General features: G+C 39.4%; 1 protein-coding gene and 1 pseudogene across 7 annotated transcripts; both read left to right on the forward strand.

Annotated features, from left to right (window-relative positions):
* LOC125078132 (olfactory receptor 52B4-like) overlaps positions 1-20,526 on the forward strand; it is a 123,722-nt pseudogene that overhangs the window by 53,322 nt on the left and 49,874 nt on the right.
* On the forward strand, positions 19-20,450 carry LOC125078130 (tripartite motif-containing protein 34-like). Of its 7 annotated transcripts, none has more exons than XM_047690231.1 (7): positions 19-2,412; positions 10,060-10,546; positions 11,435-11,530; positions 12,169-12,399; positions 17,304-17,326; positions 18,537-18,637; positions 20,126-20,450. In XM_047690231.1, the coding sequence occupies exons 2-7, from the start codon at positions 10,121-10,123 to the stop codon at positions 20,251-20,253; spliced, it is 1,005 nt and encodes a 334-aa protein (XP_047546187.1). In that variant the 5' UTR covers positions 19-2,412; positions 10,060-10,120; the 3' UTR covers positions 20,254-20,450. The 7 variants fall into 7 exon arrangements, with proteins under 7 accessions (XP_047546187.1, XP_047546184.1, XP_047546183.1 ...); XM_047690228.1 differs by having other exon boundaries at positions 19-2,383; positions 10,027-10,546; XM_047690227.1 differs by having other exon boundaries at positions 21-2,383; positions 20,126-20,449.

Below are 20,526 nucleotides of genomic sequence, written 5' to 3' on the forward strand. Positions count from 1 at the left end.
CAGTGCAGGACTCAATCTCAGGACCCTGGGATCATGACCTGAGTCAAAGGCAGGTGCTTAAATGACTGAGCCACCCAGGCATCTCGAGAATAACTGAATTATATGATGTGACAGCAACTGTGTTCATAGCAAAAATGTATGATTTATCATCAAGATGTTCCATTCAATTATAAATATTTTCATAGTTACATATCTGCATATCTATCTATCAATCCTTATATGCAGTAGCTTCTAATAGATTTGAGGCAACAAGCAACAGAATAGAGAAAGTCCCTCCCTGACCTCATGAAACTTACAGTTAGGGGTGCAGTGTGAGGTAGGGGTGATTACCACTGATAAGATCAGTAATAACACTAGGTTTCCCATGCACGTCTCTTTCTTGCCTTCCACTCATGCATTTTCATTTTCTAATTCAAGGAATAGTGACTGAGTCCTCACCTCTAAGAGTATTCCTAGTTTTGGCAATGACTTCAGAAAAATTTTAACAGGGGAAGCCCTAGACAAAGCGCCTATGGGAGTGTCTGTGGGCCACATCCCAGGCTACTGGACCGGTTCTGCACTGAGAGCAGCGGAGAAGAGAACTAGGCCTGGCTCTGCTCAGGGATGAAAAAAGTACTTTGAGGAAGACAATAGAGGAAAGTCAGAAAGTTCTTTGAAGCTTAACAATTCAATGACTCAGTATAATAATGTAGGATTTCTGCATAACTGTCCACAGAAATTCCTAGCACCCTGTCCTCCCTGGGTTTGGAAGCCTTAATGGGGTGATGGTTGCTCTGCTTTGCAGTTTATTTGGTGTTTTCTAGTCTTAGAAGCTTTCCAAGTTCAAACCGAGGGATCTACAGCAGACCAAAAAACCAGAAACAACAACAACAACAAATACATTAACCTTGCTCCTCCTCCTCCTCCTCGGGCCATTTCTGCCACCCAAAAGCTGACCTCACCTGGGAGATCAGCTAGAAGAGCACATAGGAAGAATTTCCATAAGGGACGTCTTGACAACTTTTAATAAAACAAAATGAGGGGCACCTGGGTGGCTCAGCAGGTTGAACATTGATTAAACTCTTGATTTTAGTTCAGGTCTTGATCTCAGGGATCAAGGACCACCAACACCAACAACAAAAAAATGAGATGCATGCTTGTTGTTAATAATATGAAGAGACCTCAGAAGTAGCAGCATGATAACAAGATCCTAATGATGAAGTTCTAGGATATAGGTGAGGTCCGGAGCTGATGACCAAGAAAGAATTCTTGAGATATCTTTGGTGCAGAATGGTTTATTAAAGCATGAAGACAGGACCCAAGAGCAGAAAGAGCTCCTGCCCTGGGGTTGTGAGGGGTGGCAGGTTATGTACCATGGAGTTGGGGGAAGGTAAGGGAAAGGGAGGTTTCAACAGAACTTTCGTATGCTAAAGAGGACCTACAAGATACTGGATACCAGAGGCCTTGCCATTGCCAAGGTCGTTTTGCCCTCTAGCAAGGTATTAACATTAAGGTGGATGGGAGATTCCTAGAGAACATCACATATGTCCCACCCAGGAGTGGGGGTGGGGGAAGGTTGGAGGGTGTCAGCTTTTGCTTTGTCCTCAGCTAGCCTTCTGTTCCCTCACCACTCCACAATGATTTTCCTGATTCATTTTCATTATGCTAAGGTTATAAAGATTGTATGTTAAATAATAGTAGATGACATTGCCCAGCAAATGACACTGCCTACAGTTGGATCTTCCCAGCATCTTTAGCAGAAGGGTTATTTTGGCGGTACTGAATCCAAATTCTGAAGGTCAGCCTCACTGTGCTGCCAGTTTGGGATGGTCACTGACTGTCCCATGGAGGAAATTTCAGAGTCCCGTAGCCCTTCCCTCTCACATGCCTAATAGGATTAACTTACCTTAGGTGAATACATAAGAGTAGAGAGCATGCTCCCAGGGCAGCCTTCTGCATGGGTCCCTCCTTGTGGTAAGGGAGGAATTTTATTCCCCTCTACAGGAAAGCTCATTTCTGGGATAAAAAGTTAGGCGGATTTGTGTGAAATTATATTGTTCAGGTAAGCCTAGTGCTCCAAAGGACTGCTTACCTTAAAAAGACATGAGAGCATCCTCTAAGAGTGGAACAGACAAGGAGTTCAACCATTGGTTCATCAGACTGGCCCTGGGCACAAAGCCTTTCCACTTACTGGGGTCCCATGTGCAGGCCTCCCATTGGTCTGTGGCATCTCTCCTCCTTTCCTGCCAGTCCAGGAGAATTTAATTTTCATTTTCACTTCGAGAAAGCACTTCGAGAGCTTGGTGGAGATTGGCCACTAGTTTGCTGAGAGAATCCTGACCACACTTTGGCCTGCCTCCACGCTTCCCCCAAGGGGCCACGACTTCTCAACTGGTGTCTGAAGGTGTGTGGACTGGTTTGCGGAGGGCAGAGGTGGGGAGAACTGAATTTTGGGGTGAGTTTAATGTGTGTTCAAGCAGCTGCGGTGAAGGGTAGATGAGACAACGCCTAGCTTGCAAGCTTCCTGCTAAGGGTGTGGGGGTGGGGTGGGTGCGAAGAGGCCTGGGGAAGTTGGGGGAAGGGCAGTCCTCAAAGAAGGGAAGTTTAAAGGCTTGAAAGGCTTTGTGCTTTCTTGGAGTTACCATTATTTCTACTGGTTGAATCTGCCCTGGAGATTCTCCTTCCCATCCTATAATTCTGAATTGCATGTCGCGGAGGACCAACCAGAATCCTCTGTTTTTCAGAGGTAGAAAGTTCCTTCTCTCCACAGCAAGAACAAAGGCAGAGGGATCTTTGAATCCTAACATTTTAGTGCCTGCTTGGTAACACTGTAGTGCTTCTGCATGACTCTAGATAAATTCTCATCACTTTGGTTTTGCCATGCTTAAGAGTTTGATGGAGTGCCAGCTGGCAAGCCCAAGTCACTAACCTTACTTATCCTCTGCCAGGGCCATATCTGCCACCAGAAACAGAGGCCACCCAAGAGATCAGGGGCAAAGGAATAACTTTCCAAATGTGGTATCTTTTCTAAATTTAATTTAATTTAATCTTATTTTATTATGTTCAGTTAGCCACTGTATAGTACATCATTAGTTTTTGATGTAGTGTCCAGTGATTCATTAGTTACATACAACACCCAGTGCTCATCACAGCATGTGCTCTCCTTAATACCCATTACCCTGTTACCCCATTCCTCGATCCTCCTCCCCTCTAAAACCTTCAGTTTGTTTCCCAGAGTCCATAGTCTGTCATGGTTCCACCCCTTCTCTAATCCTTCTCCTTCAGTTTTCCCTCCCTTCCCCATGGTCCTCCGTACTATTCCTTATGTTCCACATATGAGTGAAACCATATGATAATTGACTTTCTCTGTTTGACTTACTTCACTTAGCATAATCCCCTCCAGTTTCATCCATGTCAGTGCAAATGGTGGGTATTTTCATCCTTTCTGATGGGTGAGGAATATTCCATTATATACATGAACCACATTTTCTTTATCCATTCATCTTCTGAAGGGCATCTTGGCTCCTTCCACAGTTTGGTTATTGTGGACATTGCTGCTATGAACATTGGGGTTCTTTTCACTACATCTGTATCTTTGGGGTAAATACTTAGTAGTGCAATTGCTGGGTTGTAGGGTAGCTTGATTTTTAATGTCTTGAGGAGCCTCCACACGATTTTGCAGAGTGGCTATAGCAGCTTGCACTCCCACAGACAGCATAAGAGGGTTCCCCTTTCTCCACATTCTTGCCAATATTTATTTCCTGCCTTGTTAATTTTTGCCATTGTAACTGGTGTAATGTGGTATCTCATGATTTTGATTTGTATTTCCCTGATGGCTAGTGATGTTGAACATTTTTTTTCATGTGTCTAGTTAGGCATTTGTATGTCTTCTTTGGAGAAGTGTCTGCTCATGTCTTCTGCCCATTTTTTGATGTGATTATCTGTTTTGTTTGTGGTGGGTTTGAGGAGTTCTTTATAGATGTTGGATACCTGCCCTTTATCTGTAATGTCCTTTGCAAATATCTTCTCCCATTCCATAGGTTTCCTCTTAAGGTTTGTTGACTGTTTTCTTTAATATGCAGAAGCTTTTTATCTTGGTGAAGTCCCAAATGTTCATTTTTGCTTTAGTTTCTCTTGCCTTTGGAAATGTGTCTTGAGGGACACCTGGGTGGCTCAGTGGGTTAAAGCCACTGCCTTTGGCTCAGGTCATGATCCCAGGGTCCTGGGATCGAGCCCCGCATTGGGCTCTCTGCTCAGCAGGGAGCCTGCTTCCTCCTCTCTCTCTGCCTGCCTCTCTGCCTACTTGTGTTCTCTGTCAAATAAATAAAATCTTTAAAAAAAAAAAAAAAAAGGAAATGTGTCTTGAAAGAAGTTCCTGTGGCTGATGTTAAAGAGGTTACTGCATATGTTCTCCTCTAGGAGTTTGATGGATTCCTGTTTCACATTTAGGTCTTTCATCCATCTTGAGTTTATCTTTGTGTTTAGTGTAAGAAAATGGTCCATTTTCATTCTTCTGTATGTAGCTGTCCAACTTTCCTAGCACCACTTATTGAAGAGACTGTCTTTTTTCAATTTTTTTTCCTGATTTGTCAAAGACTAGTTGACCATAGAATTGAGGATCCATTTCTGGAGTCTCTATTCTGTTCCATTTGTCTATGATTCTGTTTTTGTGCCAATACTATGCTGCCTTGGTGATCACAGTTTTGTAATATAGATTGAAGTCAGACAACATGATGCCTCTAGCTTTGTTTTTCTTTTTCAATATTCCCTTGGTGATTTGGGGTCTTTTCTGGCTCCATACAAATTTTAGGATTGTTTGTTCCAGGTTCTTAAAAAATGTCTGTGGTATTTTAATAGGGATGGCATTGAAAGTGTTGATTCCTCTGGGTAGGATGACATTTTAACCATGTTTATTCTTCCAATCCATGAGCATGGAATGTTTTCTCATCTGTGTCTTCACATTTGTGTCTTTTTCTCATTTGTGTCTTCCTCAATTTCTTTTGTAAGTGTTCTGTAATTTCTAGATATAGATCCTTTACCTTTTTGGTTAGGTTTATTCCTAGGTATCTTATGTTGTTGTTTGTTTGTTTGTTTTTTGTTTTGTTTTGTTTTGTTTTGTGCTGTTGTAAATGGAACCGATTTCTTAGTTTCTCTTTCTACAGTTACACTGTTAGTGTATAGAAAAACAATTGATTTCTGTGCATTGATTTTGTATCCTGCCACATTACTGAATTGCTGTATGAGTTTTAGTAATTTGAGGGTAGAGTCTTTTTTGGGTTTTCCACATAAAGTATCATGTCATCTGTGAAGAGAGTGAGTTTGACTTCTTTGCCAATTTGAATGCCTTTTTTTTTGTTGTTGTTGTCTGATTGCTGATACTAGAACTTCTAGTACTATGTTGAATAGCAGTAGTGGTAATAGTGAATAGCCCTGCCATGTTCCTAACCTTAGGGGAAAAGCTCTCAGTTTTTACCCATTGAGGATGATATTTGTTGTGGGCTTTTCATAGATGGTTTTTATGGTATTGAGGAATATTCCCTCTATCCCTACACTCTGAAGAGTGTTAAGCAGGAAAGGATGTTGTATTTTGTCAAATGCTTTTTCTGCATCAATTAAGAAGATCATATTTTTCTTACCTTGTCTTTTATTAATGTACTCTATCATGTTGATTCATTTGTGAATGTTGAACTACCCTTGCCTCCCAGAAATAAATCCCACTTGGTCGTAGTGATTAATCTTTTTAATGTACTGTTGGATCCTATTGGCTAGGATCTTGTGGAGTATTTTGGAATTCATGTTCATCAGGAATATTGGTCTGTAATTCTTTTTGGTGGGGTCTTTGTCTGGTTTTGGATTCAGGGTATTACTGGCCTCATAGAATGAGTTTGGAAGTTTTCCATCTGTTCCTATTTTTTGAAGCAGCTTCAGTAGAATAGGTACTATTTTTTTTTTAAATTTTGGTAGAATTCCCCTGAGAAACCACCCGTTCTGGACTTTTGTTTTTTGGGAAGTCTTTGACTACTGCTACAATTTCATTACTGGTTATTGGACTATTCAGATTATCTATTTCTTCCTGTTTCAGTCTTGGTGGTTTTAAGTTTCCAGGAAGGCATCCATTTCTTCCAGGTTGCTTAATTTGTTGGCATATAGTTGCTGATAATAATTTCTAATAATTGTTTCTATTTCCTTGGTGTTGGTCTTGATCTCTCCCCTTTCATTTATGATTTTATGAATTTGGGTCCTTTCTCTTTTCTTTTGGATAAGTCTCATCAGAGGTTTCTTGATCTTATTAATTCTTTCAAAGAACCAGCTTCTAGTTTTGTTGATTTGTTTTACTGTTCGTCTGGTTTCTATTTCATTGATCTCTGCTCTAATCTTTATTATTTCTCTTCTCCTGCTTGATTTAGGTTTTATTTGCTGTTCTTTCTCCAGGTCTTTTAGGTGTAAGGTTAGCTTGTGCATTTGTTTTTCTAATTTTATGAGAGAGGTTTGGATGCCTATGTATTTCCCCCTTAGCACCACCTTACAGTATCCCATAGGTTTTGGACTGATGTGTATTCATTCTCATTATATTCCATGAATTGTTTAAGTTCTTTAATTTCCCAGTTGACCCAATCATTCTTTAGCAGAATGTTCTTTAGCTTCCAAATGTTTGAATTCCTTCCATTTTTTTTTCTTGTGATTGAGTTCCAGTTTCAAAGCGTTGTGGTCTGATAACATGCAGGGAATAATCTCAATCTTTTGGTATCAGTTGAGACCTGATTTGTGACCCAGTATGTGGTCTATTCTGGAGAAAGTTCCATGTGCACTCAGGAAGAATGAGTGTTCTGTTTTTTTAGGGTGGGATGTTCTGTACTTATCTATGAAGTCCATCTGATCCAATGTGTCATTCAAAGGTCTTGTTTTTTATTGATTTTCTGCTTAGATGATCTGTCCATTGCTGAGAGTGGAGTGTTGAGATCTCCTACTATTAATGTGTTATTATCAATATGATTCTTTATTTTGTTTAATAGCTGGTTTATGTAGTTGGCTGCTCCCACTTAGGGGCATAGATATTTACAATTGTTAGATCTTCTTGTTGGATAGACCCTTTAAGTATGATATAGTGTCCCTTTACATCTCTTACTACAGTCTTTGGTTTAAAGTCTAGTTTGTCTGATATGAGAATTGCTACTCCAGCTTCCTTTTGAGGTCTCTTGGCACGATAAATGGTTCTCCATCACCTCACTTTCAATCTGGGGGTGTCTTTAGGTTCAAAGTGAGTCTCTGGTAGAGGGCATATGGGTGGGTACTGTCTTTTTATCAATCTGAAATCCTGTGCCATTTCATTGGAGCATTTAGGCCATTCACATTGAGAGTAACTATTGAAAGATATGAATTTAGTGCCATTATACTGCTTCTAAAGTCCTTGTTTCTACAGATTGACTCTGTAAATTTCTGGTCTATATTACTCTTGGGGTCTTCTTTTATAGAATCCCCCTTAATATTTCTTGCAGGGCTGACTTGGTGGTCATATTCTTTCATGTTTCACATACTCTTTCATGTTCAGCTGGTCCTGGAAGCTCTTTGTCTCTCCATCCATTCTGAATGACAGACTTGCTGGATAAAATATTCTTGGGTGCATGTTCATCTCACTTAGTACCATGAATATGTCTTGCCAGCCCTTTCTGGCTTTCCAGGTCTCTGTGGACAGGTCTAAGATTATTCTGATATTCCTCCCTCCATACGTAAGAAATCTCTTCCCCTAGCTGCTCTCAGCATAGCTTCCTTGGCTCTAAGATTCACAAGTTTCACTATTATATGACTGGGTCTTGGTATTATTGATCTTGGAAGGGGTCCTCTCTGCCTCTTGGACATGGATGCTTATCTCCTTCCCTAGATTAGGGAAGTTCTCAGCTATGATTTGGTCAAATATACCTACTAGCCCTCTTTCTCCACCCCCTCAGGGATACCAATAATTCTGACACTGGAACATTTATGGCATCCTTCATCTCTCTAAGTCAGTTCTCATGGGCTTCCAGCTGCCTATCCCTATCCTCCTTGGCTTCCTTCCTTCCTATCAGCCTATCTTCTAGATTAGTAATTCATTCTTCTGACTCATTTACCTTGGCTGTTAGAAAATCCAGTTTTCACTGCATCTCATTCATAGTATTTTTAAGTTCAGCCTGATTAGATCTCATTTCTGCCCTTAGAGTTTCTGTATTTTCATTAATACTTTTTTCAAGCTTAGCTATTGACTTCATGATTGCTACCCTGAAGTCTATCTCTGACATCTTGCTTATATCCATATCCATTAAATATGTGGCAGGAGACATTATCTCTGGTTCTTTTCTTTGTTGGGAGTTCCTCCTCATACTCATTCTGTTGAGGGATGGTTGAGGGAATGTACAGAATCCAAAATATTAACCATGACCCTAGCAAGATGCACTCTAGGAAACTCCAGAGCAGTTGGAAGCCACCACCAAATAAACAAAGCCAAAATGAAACACAAGAATAAAATTTATAAAGTTAAAATTTTTTTAAACATTAATTTTTTTTTAAAAGTGGGGGTGAGAGGAAAGAGGGCTATAATCACTCAGTGTGGGCAAAGTAGGGTGTTTCATTTGTTCCTGGGCATATTTTGGTCTGTTTGTTAGAGGATACTACTTCTCAAAATTACAGGGAAAGTAAAAAAAAATATATATGCATATATATATATCTCATATTGAATAGGGTAAAAAGGACTACAATGAAGCATATACCTATAAAAATATAGGTGTGAAAAAGTACAGGTTAAAAAGCTACTGTGAGGGGTGCCTAGGTGGCTCAGTCAGCTAAGCATCTGCCTTCAATTCAGGTTGTGATCCCAGGGTCTTGGGATCAAGTCCCATGTCAGGCTACCTGCTCAGCAGGAGGCCTGTTTCTCCCCCTCCCTCTGCCTGCTACTCTGCCTACTTGTGCTCTTTATCTCTGTCAAATGAATAAGTAAAATCTTTTTAAAAAGTAACAACTGCTATGAAATAGAAGTTGTTGTATTAAAGATCTGGTTGAAATGAAAAAAAGGTAAAAAGAAAAAACAGAAGTGTAAAAGAAAGAATAACAAAAAATAGAAAGTTGTATTTGAAAAATAAATAAGCTTTGAGGCAATGCCTGGAGCTTAATATATTTTCCCCTGATATTGGGATTTTACAATCTTATGAGATCCATAATATTGTTGTCCCTTTGTTCTTCCATCCTGTCTTCTTGGGGGAGGGTCCTCCATGCTGTTTCTCAGGCAACCCTGCTTAGGAGGAGTTGTGCTGCCCCTGACAGGGGATGAGCTCACTGGAGCTTTTGTTTTTATTTGAGCTTTTGTTCTCTGGTGGCTTTCTGTACCTCTTCAGAGGGTCAGAGCAAAAATGGCTGCACCCAAACCTCTGTCCCAGAACAGAGAAATCGCAGTCTGCTCTTCATGGAGCCCTCTAGAACAGAGTCTCTGTTTCTGTATGTGCTGCTGAAAACTGCAGCCTCCTGTGGTGCATGTCCACAGTGACTCTCCCAGAGGTCATCCCAAGGGCCCCCTCATGTCCCTGCTCTTTGTGCTTCTAAAATGTCAAGAAGCCGTGGGCTCGTGCATGCACCCTCAGCTCCTGTCATGTGTGGGCACCGTTCTAAAGCCCTTTCCAAGCTGCTACTGCTCTGAAAGTTTTTGCTGACCCTGGCTCACTATGCTTTTGTGCTCCAGTGTTATATCTCTTTCTAGAAGCCAGCTTATGGTGGTTCTTGCCCCCTTCTGCTTATCTTCTGATATATTCCCTCAGAGTCACAAGTCATGACTCTGCCCTTCCCACCTTGTGACAGGCCCTGCTTTTCTGCTTGCAGAGATCCCAGTACATTCTTACACCTCAGGCTGATTTTGCAGGTGTTCAGAATGGTTTGGAAGATATCCAGCTAAATTCAGGGGACTGGTTGAAATGGGGTCCGCTACTCCTCCCTTCTCTACCTTTTCTTTCTTGTCCTTCAATATTATGATTTGGGCTTGTCCTTAATTCCTACACAATTAGTGTAATTTTATTCTTACCTTTCCAACTCTGCCCCCTTTTAACCTTCCCAATCATGCAGGGATCTGTGAGCAAGAGGAACCACTGAGGCCAGGAGAGATAGGAGCAAGGGAGCAGCTACTATGGCATCTAAACTCCTGACAAACATAAAGGAGGAGGTGACCTGTCCCATCTGCCTGGACCTCCTGAAGGAACCCCTGAGCCTGGACTGTGGCCACAGCTTCTGCAAAGCCTGCATTACTGCAGCAAACAAGGAGTCCAAGACAAGCCAGGAAGGGAAGAGCACCAATTGCCCTGTGTGCCAATTCCATTACTGCGCTAAGGAGCTGCGGCCTAACTGGCATGTGGCCAATATAGTGGAGAGGTTCCGAGAGGTCAAGGTGAGCTCTGAGGAGGGGCAAAAGAGAAATCTCTGTGAATACCATGAAGAGAAGCTCTTGCTCTTCTGTAAGAAGGATGGGAAGGTCCTTTGCTGGGTTTGCGAGCGGTCTCAGGAGCACCGTGGTCACAAAACGGTCCCCATGGATGAGGCTGTCCAAGAGTACCAGGTAAGAGACCAGGATAGAGGGAATATAGGGCAGAAAATAGAACTTGATGAGAAATCTCTACTTTGCATTCAACTTTCATTACCTTGTCATCATAGACTTGAGGCCTCTGATGTCTTTTCTTTTTATTCTCACCTTCTAAAGGCCTGATGAACATTTAAATTTTTTTTTTTTGTCTGAAGGACATTTTTGTGCATTCTATTAAATTACAAAAGGATAAACTTACAGTACAGATTTAGTCAAAAGTAGATACTTTTGTACCTTGTGCTAGATGGGCAGAAATGTAGTGCATAAGAGAGACTCTCATCACTGAGTTGAACAGGAAGGTAGATGGAGATGTAAGTTCTTTCTTTGCTGGAGGGCTTGGTTTGTTCTAATAGTACAAACAGAATCATCCCCTCTTTTTGATGAGGGTTGGTGATGTCTATCACCTGGGTCTTTTTTTTCCTCTTGATTAATTTTGGTTTATTTTTTAAAATGCAATAATTAAATACTGGGAAATCTTTTAATATAGTTTTCTGAATAGAATGCAATTTTGTTAATATAATTGATACATTTATATATAAAAAAGTGATTATTTCTGTAGATGCTGAAAAGAGTTTTTTATTATTATGTTTAGTTAGCCAACATAGAGTAAGTACATCATTAGCTTTTGATGTAGTGTTCAATGATTCATCAATTGCAAATAACACCCAGTGCTCATCACCCGGGTCTTAAAGAACACATTTATAATGTCAGGTTTTCTTCCAAGTCATAGTTTCTAATTGCTGTTCTCACTGATTCTGTAAACTCTAGTCTCTTTGGACATTGGCCTAATATTTTCTCCATTTATCCTCTATGCTGATACTTAGAAATCTGACAGCTTGACTCTGGTGTGACTCCTCTCCATAGGAGAAGCTCCAGACAGCTCTGCAGAAGGTAAGGGAGGAGCAGCAGGAAGCAGAGATGTTGAAAGCTAACCTCAGAGAACAGAGAACCTCCTGGAAGGTAGGGAGAGATCCTTCCTGAGTGAGACAAAAATATAGACAGGACCTTGGGTGTTAGTCACAAGGAGCTCCCTTCCTTTTTGTTTCCTGATAGTCAATATGTTAAAAAGTCATTTGGTTAGTCCTTTATCTTTTCCCTGATAAAGGTGGGGGCTGAAAAATGAATATGTTATAAATGAACACAGACATTTAAAGGGAGGTATTCACATAGAGGATGGCTAGTGAATTCTGTGTTAAATTCCTGTTGTGATTTTGAGTCTTTGACCCTCCTGGGGGAAGACCGTTAGCAATGACTCAGGGTTCTGTCTGTATTGTTCAACTTTCGGCCGAGGGTGAGGGGATGGGAGTCAGGAGTAAAGCAAAGAGAATTTGGTTGTCCTGGACAGCTGTGTGAAAGCAGAGCCACACCCAAGGATCCTCTTTGGGCTCAGGTTACCCTCAATAATGTAAACTTGAGGCCATTATTTTGGAATGTGATGGAGAAAAAATCCCAATGGGAAAAGTCAGGATCCCCAAGAATTGCTCCCTTGCTTCTCTCTCATTTCCCAGTAAGAAGTTTCTGAAGAAAATAGTTCTCTTTCTGGCTCCCAGTCTCTGGCTGATAGCCTGACTACCACTCTCTCTTTCTCATTCCTGAAGAATTATATGCAAAATGAGAAAAGGTGTATCCAGACACAGTTTAAAAAACTGAAGACTATGCTGGAGCATGAGGAGAAGAACATAGTGCAGATGCTGGACAGTGAGGAGAAAACTACTCTCGACTCCTTGGACTCAGTGGAGGATGAGCTGGCCCAGCACAGCCAGATGGTGAAAGACCTGATTTCAGAACTAGAGCATCGGCTTCAGGAGTCAACAGTAGGCATGCTGCAGGTAAGACTCAGGAAGAAACCCCAGCATCTGAGATTTGAGAAAAAATAAAGACCGAGTTTCCTTCTCTCCCATTTCTTTGCTCTTCCTGATGATGACACTAAGGTTCCTTTGGCCTTGCAGTATCCCCTTTCCTGTATCTGTGACAGAGGTTATAGGAATAAATAACAAGGGACAATCTCATATTTATTTATCAAGTGCAGAGCAGAAATCTGGCAGGCTGAATTTGCATGGTATCCAGGGATAGTCTAAGAGGCCTCTGTGATCAGTAATCTAGTGCTAAGGACTTCCTCAGGTACCTCTTCATGAATCAGCTTGATCACAAACAAGTGAATGTCACATTCCAAGACCCTATCTTTCCCCCTCATAGAATAAACTAAGATTTTTCTCCCTCTTTTTCCATTTCCTGAAAAACAAACAAAAAACAAAGTGTGAAGTACTAGTATTATTTTGTCTTTAAATATTCAATGAATTCACCAGTGAAGCCATCTCATCCTATTTCTTTTTCAAAAGGGTTAACACAATATTTAAAAATATGTATTAGGATTACTTATATTTTTTATCATTATTAAGTCAGATTTTGATAATAAATGTCTTTGTAGGGATTTGTCCACTCTAAAGTTGCCTGATCTGGAGACATAAAGGTAGTCATAATAATCTCTTATAATCCCTCTGGTTTCTATAGTACACACACTAATGTCCCCTCTTTTAATCCTGATTTTGATGATGTGCTTTTTCTCGGACAGTTTAGTTGTCTTTGGTCAATTTTTAAAAAAATTTTCTTCAAGAATAAACTTTATTATTTCATTGATTTTTTTAATTCTTTCTTTCTTTTTTTTTCTTGAAGACTTTATTTATTTGAGATGGAGAGACAGAGAGCATGAGTGGGGTGAGGAGCAGAGGGAGAGGGAGAAGTAGATTCCTCACTGAGCAGGAAGACCAACAGGGGCTCGATCCCAGAGCCTTGAGATCACCACCTCAGCCAAAGGCTGCTGCTCAGCCAACTGAGCCACCCAGGCACCCTGCCTTTTTTTTTTTTACTTTGTGAGTGAATGTGTATATGGATGTATGAACATGAGAATGTATGCATACATGAACATGAGTGTGTACACATATGAACAAAAGTTTGTGTGTATATTAGGATTAGTTTGCCATTTTTTCCCTAGTTTCTTAAAGAGAAAACTTTGATTACTTATTTGAGACCATCATTTCTGATATAGTATTTAGTGATATAAATGCAATGATTTAGATATATTCCATATATTTTTAATTTTTATATTATTTATTTACTTATTTAAATTCCAGTTAATTAACATACAGTGTAATATCAGTGTCAGATGTACAATATAGGGGCGCCTGGGTGGCTCAGTGGGTTAAAGCCTCTGCCTTTGGCTCGGGTCATGATCCCAGGGTCCTGGAATCGAGCCCGGCGTTGGGCTCTCTGCTCAGCAGAGAGTCGGCTTCCTCCTATCTCTCTCTGCCTGCTTCTCTGCCTACTTGTGATCTCTGTCAAATAAATAAATAAAATCTTTAAAAAAAAAAAGGATGTACAATATAGTGATTCAGCACTTCCATACATTACCAGGTGCTCATCACAAGTGCCCTCCTGAATCCCCATCACCTATTTAACCCATCCCCCACCCACCTCCCTTCTGCTGACCATCAGTTTGTTCTCTATGGTTAAGTGTCTCTTTCTTGGTTTGTCTGTCTCTCTCTCTCTTCCCTTTCCTCATTTGTTGTGTTTCTTAAATTTGACATATGAGTGAAATCATATGATACTTGTCTTTCTCTGACTGATTTATTTCACTTAGCATAATACTCTCTAGTTCCATTCATGTTGTTGCAAATGGCAAGATTTCATTCTTTTGTATGGCTAAGTAATATTCCATGGCATATGTATTTTTATCTGTCTATCTATCAGCTATCATCTATCTATGCATGTCCCCACACAAATATATACCACATCATCATATATATAAAATATATAAATAAATTATTATATTTTATACTATATATACAACACATCTTCTTTATCAGTTGTCAGTTGATGGACACTTGTGCCATTTCCATAATTTGGACATTGTAGATAATGCTGCTGGAAACATTGGGGTACATGTATCTCTTTGAATTAGTAATTTTTTATTCTTTGGTTAAATACCTATAAAGTGCAGTTTAATTTAACAATACTTGATTTCTTACTTTTTCTTTTAATGTGTATTTTAAATATAGCTTCTTCATAATCAGAAAACACATATTTTTTCAGTATTTAAATATACTGATACTTGTTTTATGGACTAAAATATTGTATGTCCATGGGCGCCTGGGTGGCTCAGTGGGTTAAGCCGCTGCCTTCGGCTCAGGTCATGATCTCAGGGTCCTGGGATCGAGGCCCGTGTCGGGCTCTCTGCTCAGCAGGGAGCCTGCTTCCCTCTCTCTCTCTCTCTGCCTGCCTCTCCATCTACTTGTGATCTCTCTCTGTCAAATAAATAAATAAAATCTTTAAAAAAAAATATTGTATGTCCAGAAAATTTTCCTATGTGAATTGAGAAGAATGTGTATTTTGTATTTGTTAGATTAAATAGTCTATAGATGTCTGTTAGGTCGAATTAGTTAATAGTATCATCCATGTCTTCTGTATCTTTGATGATTTTCATATACACGGTTCTATCAATTATTTCGAGTGAGCTATTGAAATCTACAACTACTAAATTTTCTATTTTTCTTTTTAATCCTTTCAATTTTGCTTTGTGTATTTTGAAGCTCTACTGTTGGGTACATTTACATTTGTAATTGTTACATCCCTTCTTGATGTACTGAACCTTTTATCATTCTGAAATTATCCTCCCATTCTTTCGTAATATTTATTGTCTTAAAGTCTATTTTCTGTAATATTAATATAGGCACGAGCTATTTTATGATTACTGCTTGCATTGTGTATATTTTTCTATCTTTTTAGTTTGGCCATATTTGTGTCTTTGGATCCAAAATCATCTCTTACAGATCACAATAGTTGAATCTTGCTTTTTATCCAGTCCAACAATCATTGCCTTTAAATGGGGGTGTTAAGACAGTAACATTTAGTGCTAATGTTGATGTAGCTGTATTTACATTTTTCATATTGCTGGGTTTTTTTCCCCATGTGTCACCTGTAGCTTTCACTGTCCTTTCTCCTTAACTTGCTTTGCTTGAGTTAAGTATTTCTAGTATAAAATGTTAAGTTTTCCTATTTCTGTGGGGGTTTTTGTTGTTGTTGTTTGTTTGTTTTCATTTTTTTTTCCTTCCCTAGTGGTTGTTCTAGTGATTACAGTATGCATCTTACTCTCTCATGGTCTACTTCAGATTAATACTAAGTTAATTTCAGTAAGATACAGAAACTCACCTCCAACATTGTTTCATTTCCTTCCAGCTCCAACACAAGCATAATTTAATATGGGTACTTAATCAATGCAGAGCAATGGCATGCGGGAGTAATAGTTTTTTGGTTTTTGTTTTCTGTTTGTGTTGTGTTGTTGTTTTTATTCTTATTGTTTATTGTTATTATTTTTAACTGGGAAGAGAAGTTCTCTTTTCTTCTGGAGTTTATATCAGGAGATTCAAGTTTCCTTCATGAACGGAAAGTAAAGTCAATATAGAGGGAATAAATAAAATTTGGAGGATATAGACCAGATCCTGATGATAGGGTTTGAGGTTCAATATTCATCTTTGATTAAAGTTATAACTGCCCTCCCAAATCCTTTTCCCCACTTAATCTGTTTTTCTTTTTTGGCATATACAACATAAAAGCCCTAATACAGAGAGCGTTTTTTTTTTGTTTTTTTTTTTTTGCACTTATTGACCCACATGTTGGCCTATTTTTGGTGACATGAAAGAAGTAAGGCTGAGGTAAAAGCAACCAAATATATTGGTAGATATATGTTCGAACAACCAAAACAATACCTGTGAGGATAAAGAAAATCAGATAGCTAAAAACTGTTAAGAATGTGCACTAAACTGAACTAATATTACACTGTTAACTAACTGGAATTTTAAATAAAAACTTCAAAAAATTAAAACAATAACAAAAAAAGAACGTGGATTAAATTGCTCAGTAGAGCCTGAAGTGCAGGTAAAAATTGTAATTTTAGGACAGTGGTTGAGTGGATATTGGTAACATTATGAACAATGGAGTATAAGTATAAGAGAGGAGATGATTTGGTGGGTGAGTGGTAAGTTACATATTAGACATCCTAACCTACTAGTTCCTGTGGCTTCTTTACTACTGCCTATGTTAACAAGCATCTAAGAGACAAAACTGAGTAAAAACAAAGAGTTGGAAATAAGTGCACATATGTGTGTGTTGAATTTATGAGACTGGACAAGGTCAACTGTAGATAGTGTGTAAAATGAGGAGATAATTGAAAATTGAAAAACACCTAACAATACATTTGCTTGTATCCTCCGCAAAGCCATGTAAACTTCTTGAGGGATACTACAATTATTTACTCTTTTCTTTTCTTTTTTTACTCATCTTTGAGTCTCCAAAGCCTGTGCTGATGTTTGGCAAATAATAGTGTATCACTTTACATTTCTACTGAGTAAATGAAAGAAGCATTGCATTATTCAAACCATCTCATGCATTTAGGAAAAAATTACAGAACTGTTGTTTTCCTCATAAATAAGTCTCATTTCCAAATACTAGAAGCTTCATGCTATAATTCTGCAAGGCTCAAAGCTGTTTCTACCTTTTAGGAAATCTGAAAACCTCACATGAGTCTTCTGGAATGATTAGCCTGGATCTTATTTTTACTTATTTGCTCTCACATTGGGACCATCTTTACTCCTACCAGCGGGTTGGTGAGGATGTGATGAAGCTTTGTAAGGGGGAGTTTCTATTACCTCTTGACTCACTTCTTCCCTTTTCTCCCTAGGATGTGTATTCCGTCATGGAAAGGTATGTGTGGGGGATCAGAGATGGTCCTTTCGTGCAGTAAAAAGAGGTTTAAAGTCATTAAAGTTTTGTAATGATCAGTTAGAATAAAGCATCTCTCAGGGCAGGACAATTTGGGTGTAGTTATATGCCAAATTTCTGTTCACAAATCATGGTTTGAGTGTTCTGTAACTATTGAGAATGGACCAGGTACTATAGGAAGGAATGTGGGTAGTGGGAAATCACAGTGTGGGTCAGTAAGCAGTAGAGGGGATAAGAGGTGGCAGACCTCTTAAATTTTATCCACCTGCATGCCCGTATCTAACTCAGGTACTTTTATTTCATAGGTGTTTGGCTTATCGTGATAAGTTTATGTCTGCTTCACCTGCCAAGCACCTGGAATTGGAGAAAATTTCCTTATATTAAACTTCTGCCCCTGGGAATTGAAGAGACCTTCTATATGGCTCTGTTTAGATCAAAAACAGACTTGAATCTCAGGGAATATTTTGGCTTTAGTACACACAAGTGATCCATCTTGGTCACATACTTTAGAAGCCAGAATGGAAAGATAACATCCTTGTGTCTAAATTTGCACACCTACCTCACAGCATCAAGCTTTTTCCTAACACATGAAATTCAGGCCATCATTAGTTTGGTGTTTGTGTCTTCTGTTCTGAGTGTTTGCAAATTTTCCCAGAGAACTTAAAAGCTCAGATGTTATTCTGAGGGCTTCCCTATTGGACAGAGTTTTAAAGAGCTTGGTCCTCCCCAGATAATATTCCCACACGTGATATGTTCCAAACATTCAGGAGTCAGGTTCTGCAACCTCACTTTCTGATCATCTGCCCTGGGAATCCACATCCCTGCAGTGAAGCCACATCCATGCAGTGACTTTTCCATACATTAAGTTTTTTTCAAGGTACCAAAGTTTTGTTTTGTTATATCCATTATTTCATAAACTTCCTAGGAGATTGAGAGGGAGAGGTTGATTTAATTTTTGAAGGAAGAAACTGTGTCTCTGAGACCTCAAGACTTTCCTAAGGTCACACAAAGGGTGACTGGGAATGTAGACATGAACACATCTCTTCTGGCTCCAAGGTCAGGAGTCTGCTGTCCTCTTTCTCAGGGTCTCTGGAGAGGAGGGTTCAAACTCTTCAATGGGGTGAATAGGAAGTCAGTCATTTTGGAAGGACAAAAATTCAGAAGTGTGGGTTTCTATTTTTGTCATCTTTAGGAGTAAGAACTTGACTCTGAAGAAACAAAAAGCTTTTCTCAAGGAACAAAAGAGAGTGTCCCAAATTCCTGATCTGGAAGTGATAATGCAAATATTTAGAGGTGAGGAATGCTAGAGCATGGTAAGTGGCTGTGGGAGTCTTGTGGGCAGGGGCCTAAAGGAGAAAAGGGCACAATTTCTAGATATGGAGAGAGAACACAAAGGACATCACATGATGATATGGTCATATTTGATGGGGAGTGGCCAGGTGTCTGGGGCATAATCTCCTTCACCAGTTCACTACCTCGCCATAGTCCCCAGTTCTTCCCTATACTTTAAGGGAAAGAGATTTTAGGGCTGCCTCCTTTTCTTGTCTTGATTATGTTTTTTTATTATTTGAGAGCTGACACATGTAGTGCTACTGAGGTGAGGAGAAATCAGTGTCATCAAGCCACCTTGTTCTCATCACCTTTCAGAATTTTCATTCTTAGTAAGTCTCATGTTCCAACACCCATGTTTCCCTTCTAACAAATACATATATATTCTGCTTCTGTAGTGTTATAACCTCTTCCCAAGAACAGAACAGAATTCTTTCCCAGTTCTCACTCAAGTTATTCCCAAGATCTCTCTCACAGTGTCACGAATAAAGCTATGCCATGTCTTTCACCCAGCCCCAATTTTTCTGCAGCTCACATGACTGCAAATCATCTCCAAAATACAACATATACTGCCTGTTTCTACAGATAAAAGACAAATGAGATGTATGTGCTGTTGGAAACCGAATAATGCATATAATAACAATTAATTTGTCCTGGGCTCCCTGGTTATTGGGTTTTGGGAAACATTACTGGGAGGTAGATCCTGGAGGTATAGGAAGGAAAATGCCCCGAACCCAATGTGAAATTTCATGATAGGCATGATTGAAAAGATCAACATCTTCATTCTATGTTTCTAACACATGTGATTACTTCATTAAAAGGTGCCACATCAACTTGAATATAATGCTTTTGAGCAGACATCCTTCTCTGATCCCTTCATCTTAATCCTGGCCCTGTTTGTCCCTCCCCACTGTGTTGGAGCTTTCCTAGACTATGAAGCTGGCACTGTCTCATTTTTGAGTGTCACAAACCACAGGTTTCTCATCTATAAATTCTCTTCATGTTCCTTTTCTCAGGATGCTTTTCCGTATTTCAACCTTGTGAAATGTAATGACCCTGTAGTCTGTGCTCACCAAGCTCTTGAACCTTCTTACACCCCTGCTAATTTCCTTGTAGTGCCTGTTGCCTTGGGTGCAGCTGATGCTTCAAGCTTATCTGCGCCATTCTCACCATCTTTTCCTTGCTGCCTTCCTTCCCTCCATTTGAACACCCTTCATTCAGGAGAAGATATCAAAATTAATAACTAAAAGTGATAGTTTCGTGTCCAGAGTGTCTGGGTTCCTGTCCTGTCTCTCCACACAATTCAATGGAACCTTGAATAATGTACATGAATGCTGTGTTTATTTTCTTAAAATCATCTTGGTGTGAAAACTGCAGCATATTTAGGATTACTGTAAGAAAATAAATGTCATTAAAACATCTAAGTGTTTTTATTTTTGATTTTTGTAAAAGATTTATTCATGAGAGAGAGAGAGAGAGAGAACAAGAGGATGGGCAGAGGGAGAGAAAGAAGCAGACTCCTCCCTGACCAGGGAGCCCAACATGAGGCTCCACCCCACAACTCCAAGATCGTGACCTGAGCTGAAGGCAGATGCTTAACCTACTAAGCCACCATGCACCCCTGAGTATCTTGATTTATTAATAAATATTTGCTACTAAAAAATACAAACTGTGTCAGTGTCTCATGAAATTCTATGGGATTCAGTTTTCTCATTTGTTAAAAAAAAGAAAGGAAGAAAGAAATAGAAAAGAAAGAAAGAAAAAAAATGTACCTGATGTAGAATTGTGAAAATATGAGAAGGGATCTAGTAGGTGTCTATTTTTTGCCCCCCTCTCATTCTGACTAAAATAAA

The sequence above is a fragment of the Lutra lutra genome, chromosome 10 (genome assembly GCF_902655055.1).
Source record: "Lutra lutra chromosome 10, mLutLut1.2, whole genome shotgun sequence".
Classification (NCBI taxonomy): domain Eukaryota; kingdom Metazoa; phylum Chordata; class Mammalia; order Carnivora; family Mustelidae; genus Lutra; species Lutra lutra.